Here is a 4,549-nt window from a genome sequence, read left to right as displayed (position 1 = left end):
TGTAACTCTGACTTTCAAAATAAATTTTAAAAAATTTTGAAGGCTGTCTTGACTAAACTACACTAAAGTTCAAACCAGGTAACTCTGGTTCACCCCCACAATGGCTGCAACAGCCAGGGCTGGGCCAGGAGCCAAGAGGCAAGAGCCCGGTAGACCAAGGGGGTTTCCCACGCGGGTGGCAGGGACCCCAGCGCCAGTCATCTGCTGCTGCCCCCCAGGATGCATGGAAGTAGAATGGAAGGTGGAGAAGCCGAGCCCCATGGGCAGGCTGATAGGTGATGCAGGTGCCTGTGTCACAGCCCTGGCCCCAGGGAGTGACTGTTTTAAAAAATAATTTTTGTGGCGTTGTGTAAAGTGAAGCATTACGAGGCATTATGGTCTTATTTTCTGCTTCGTATTAAGCAGAATAACTCCTGTTCAAATCTTTCTGCTTTTCCCATGGTTGAAAAAACTACACTTCCCATGATGCCTCGGGCCCGGAAGGAAGTGAGAGTAGACATTTCCCGTGATTGCTTATAGACCGGAAGCCGGGCCCTTAGTTCTCTTTCCCGTCTTGCAAGGTAAGAATGGCAGCCTCCTCTGCGAGACTCGATTTCGGGACCCCAATCCTTAACCATCCGAACCTGGGAGGCGCTGGGTCAGCATCCGCAGGAGCCGGACAGGCTCAGAGCCAACTGAGACGCCTTACAGTGGCTGCATTTCTTGGGCCTGGCTTTGCGGCGGGGAGCGAAGGGAGTGGCGGAGAGACTGCGGCCGCCCGCCGCTCTCGTGGGCCGGGGGCAGGAGGCGCCCGCGGGCGTCTGTCCCGGGCTGGGGGAGTTAGAGGGATCAGGGCGACAGCGCAGTGCGCGCTGCAGAACCGTGGGCCTGGCGTCCGGCAGACGCCGCGGAAGCTTCGGCCACGTTGATGTTCGGGGGCTGCCGCCGAGCTCCTGGCGGCCTGCGCCGGAAGTCGCTGGTCGTGTGCAGGGTTTGGGCTGCAGGGTTCCTGCCCTCATAAACCGAAGAGTGTGCTGGGGGGATGTAGAGGTGCCTGCGTCCGGGAGAAAGGCCTGCATCCGAGCGTGGAGAGGGGCTTGTGGTCTGGGGGCCCAGCGGCCCATCCGTCCAGTGTCGTGTCGCTCTGTTACCGGGTGGTGGATGTCCACCACCGCCCCGTTTTAAAAAAATATATTTTTTTTTTTTTCTTACTTGGTAGATGGCGGGTGAAAAAGCTCCCGCTGCAAAGCCGGACGCTACCAAGAAATCTCCAGCCAAGAAAGCCGATCATGCCCGCGGCAAGGCGAAGAAGAAGACCCTCGCGGAGAAGAAGCCCAAGAAGGGGAAGCCCCACTGCAGCCGAAACCCCGTCCTGGTGAGAGGGATTGGCAGATACTCCCGCTCCGCCATGTACTCCAGGAAGGCCCTGTACAAGAGAAAGTACGCGGCTCCCAAGTCCAGGGTAAGAGGAGCCGAGAGCCGGCGCCCGCTGTGTCTTCGCCGTAGCCGTCTGCTGCGACTTGATGGTGGGCCCATGTCGTTGTAGATTGAGAGGAAGAAGAAGAGGGAGAAGGTGCTGGCTACCGTCACGAAACCAGTTGGTGGCGACAAGAATGGTGGCACCAGGGTGGTCAAGCTTCGCAAAATGGTAAGGAGTGGAGGAGGCTGGCAGGCAGGGTCTCCGTTGAAGCTTGGATGCCGGGAAGGTGGCTGTTGATGGGAGTGACAGCTGAGTGTTTGCCGCCTGGCTCTAGCGTTCGTCAGGTGTTGATGTTTGTGCTGAGGGGAGACTGGCTGTTGATGGTGAGTTGCTGTGATCGTAATAGTCCTGGGGTGCCCGCTTCTTGCAGTAAAAGACCTGGTAGTCCTGACGTCTGGTCTTGCGCGGCGTGTTTTCCTTTGCGGGTAGAATGGGACTCACTGTGAAGATGGATGCAATGTGGAGGATGCTGGTGCGCTTTGCGTTGGGAAACAAGCCCGGGAGGGCTCCTCTTCCTGACATGTGTCATGTGTTGTCAGAGCACATCTGAAGTGGTGTGTCTCGCACGTGGACCTCTTGTAGTCTGCATGAGAGAAATGCAGATGGGGTGGTGTAAAGAAAACGTTCGGGGCCAGTGAGTGCACAGGCTCAGAACTCAGCCCTGCCCATCCGAGCGGCTTACTGCAATGAACTGTCACCTTGGCCTTCGTGCAGCCGCGGTACTATCCCACCGAAGATGTCCCTCGGAAGCTGTTGAGCCACGGCAAAAAGCCCTTCAGTCAGCACGTGAGGAAGCTGCGGGCCAGCATCACCCCTGGGACCATCCTCATCATCCTCACGGGGCGCCACAGGGGCAAGGTGGGTAGAGAGCCGCCCGCTGGGTGCCCGGGGCCTCTGTTTAACCTTTGCTGTGCGGGGGCAGGGCGGGTGGTCCAATATTCTGTCCGTTTTCCCGCTTGCTTTTACTTGGTGCAGATAAGTCTGACACGTCATTGATTTAATAACCTCCTACCATTTGCTGTGTAGCCTGTTGAAATTGTCCATTTTTCAGAAATGTCTTCTGTTTGCTATACATCACTTAGTGGTTTGGTATGGTTGCTTCAAACTGTTGAGCCACATAAGTGTAGAAATTTGGCCAGATGTATATGCCTGTGATTTGACTGACAGAAGTCAGTTTTTAGGGCTAGATTGTGGCATATTGGGTAAAGCCCCACCGGCAACGCCACCAGTTCCTGTCCCGGCTGCTCCACTCCAGTCCTGCTCTCTGCGAATGGCCTGACGGCCCCTGGCCCTTTGCCAGTGTGATCGTGAATCAGCGGGTAGAAGATGCCCGTCTCCCCTCTCTCTAACCCTGGGAAGAAGTCGTCCTCCCCTGCAGCTAACACTGTTCTCTGTTGATTGCAGAGGGTGGTTTTCCTGAAGCAGCTGAGCAGTGGTTTGCTGCTTGTGACTGGTAAGGAGATCTCAGACGCTCGTCTTCTCTGAAACTGGGTTTATTAAATGCTGCAACCCACATGTTTGCTCCCACACACATAGACATTTTCTCCATGCAGAGCAAGTCTGAGAGCCATCTTAATGTGTCTCGTGTACACGCGGTTAAACAAGGCAGGTATTTATGTTTGTAGCAATACGTCAAATAACTGCCACCCAAAAAAACGGAGTGATTGGCCACTGGCACCAGGGTGGAGTTCCTAATAGACAAAAAGTGGATTGTCCGCTTCATGCAGGCGGCACTCGGTCATTGGAGACCTGTGAGCCAACCTATTTAAGTGACCTTGCCTTTGAGAGGAAGAAGGCCTTGGGCAAACACTGGGAGAGGCTGGGTGCTGGCCTAGAAGGAGCAGTCGGAGCTCCCCAAATTCATGTTTCTGCTCTAAAAATCCTACAGGGCCTCTTTCCCTGAATCGGGTTCCCCTGCGTAGAACACACCAGAAATTTGTCATCGCCACCTCCACGAAAATTGACATCAGCGGTGTGAAAATCCCGAAGCATCTCACCGATGCTTATTTCAAGAAGAAGAAGCTGCGGAAGCCCAGACACCAGGAAGGCGAGATCTTCGACACCGAGAAGGAGGTGAGATGGGGCTCTGCTCCTGCGCCCCAGCTGGACGCACCAGCCCCTCCAGCTGAGAGTGAAAGTAAGGGCTTACGGGAAATGAGAAGTGGGAGCAGTGGAGTCCGGGAGATAGTACCAGATTCTCCGAAATTCTCCAGTTCTCAGTGATGTGGATGCCGGGCGCACAACTCGGAATCCTTAGGGTTTGGTGTGGATCCTTGAATTGCTGCTGCTGTTGTGTTGGGAGTGTGCCCTTGCTCATCCTTGACGTATGTGAGCGAGCTGTTGTTTTTAGTGTACTAGAAAACGTTGTATTGCAACCTCCAAGAAGAGGAGGGCTCTCAGAATTGCCTGTCATTGTCCGAATATTCCCGAGTTCTCTTGAGGTAGGATTTGACAGCTGTCCCTAAAAATGTTTTTCTCTTTGTTTAGAAATACGAGATAACAGAGCAGCGCAAGGTTGATCAGAAAGCTGTGGATTCGCAAATACTGCCGAAGATCAAGGCTGTGCCGCAGCTCCAGGGATACCTGCGGTCTGTCTTTGCTCTAACGAACGGAGTTTACCCTCACAAACTGGTGTTCTGATTTCGGAGGGGAAGCTCATTAAATAACGAACAACACCTGTGTCCTTTTCCTTTTTTCCCCTTCGTCGTCGTCTTGACTGGAGCGGGATTTGACCATGCTGACCGCAGCATCATGGGATTTTGCCCAACTACAAAGTGGGGTGGAGAGCAGAGGCGTCTGTGGCCGAGCCTGTTCCTCCAGCCGGGGCCGTGCCCTCAGCTTCGGCTTTATTCTTAGGGTCTGGCTTCTCCTTCACCACCCTCAGTCCATAGGACATAGTGGCATTTTCTCAGGCTTTAACAAGTCAGTGCTGAAGCGTACAGATGAAGAGTGTGGGGCCAGACATTTTCCTGTCCTTCGCCCAGTATCCACTTCTTCATCTCCATCTCAGCCCCATCCACAGACATTGATGTGAATTTCTACAGCAAGTGAGGGTAACTGATAAAGCCTTAGCATCCTGGGGCAGGCCTC

At 54.2% G+C, this 4,549-nt stretch overlaps 1 protein-coding gene across 3 annotated transcripts; it reads left to right on the top strand.

Annotated features, from left to right (window-relative positions):
- The first annotated feature begins 448 nt into the window (after window positions 1-448).
- RPL6 (ribosomal protein L6) lies at window positions 449-4,134 on the top strand. 3 transcript variants are annotated; one of them, XM_017349557.4, is made up of 7 exons: window positions 449-560; window positions 1,199-1,441; window positions 1,526-1,627; window positions 2,174-2,317; window positions 2,864-2,912; window positions 3,348-3,532; window positions 3,947-4,134. In XM_017349557.4, exons 2-7 carry the CDS (start codon window positions 1,199-1,201, stop codon window positions 4,097-4,099), a joined length of 876 nt encoding a protein of 291 aa, XP_017205046.1. In that variant the 5' UTR covers window positions 449-560; the 3' UTR covers window positions 4,100-4,134. The 3 variants fall into 3 exon arrangements, with proteins under 3 accessions (XP_017205046.1, XP_089179290.1, XP_089179292.1); XM_089323164.1 differs by having other exon boundaries at window positions 542-637; XM_089323166.1 differs by lacking the exon at window positions 449-560 and adding an exon at window positions 701-1,029.
- Window positions 4,135-4,549: the final 415 nt, after the last annotated feature.

The sequence above is a fragment of the Oryctolagus cuniculus genome, chromosome 21, assembly GCF_051225735.1.
Source record: "Oryctolagus cuniculus isolate XC-2025 breed Fujian yellow rabbit chromosome 21, ASM5122573v1, whole genome shotgun sequence".
In the NCBI taxonomy this organism is placed as follows: Eukaryota; Metazoa; Chordata; class Mammalia; order Lagomorpha; family Leporidae; genus Oryctolagus; species Oryctolagus cuniculus.
This window is presented reverse-complemented; position numbering and strand designations above follow the sequence as displayed.

Excerpts from the sequence above, each read along its gene's own strand:
- RPL6 (XM_017349557.4), top strand. The coding sequence starts at position 1,199 with ATGGCGGGTGAAAAAGCTCCCGCTGCAAAGCCGGACGCTACCAAGAAA. Across the intron at positions 1,442-1,525 it reads ACGCGGCTCCCAAGTCCAGG|ATTGAGAGGAAGAAGAAGAG; the intron begins GTAAGAGGAGCC and ends ATGTCGTTGTAG. Across the intron at positions 2,318-2,863 it reads CGGGGCGCCACAGGGGCAAG|AGGGTGGTTTTCCTGAAGCA; the intron begins GTGGGTAGAGAG and ends TGTTGATTGCAG.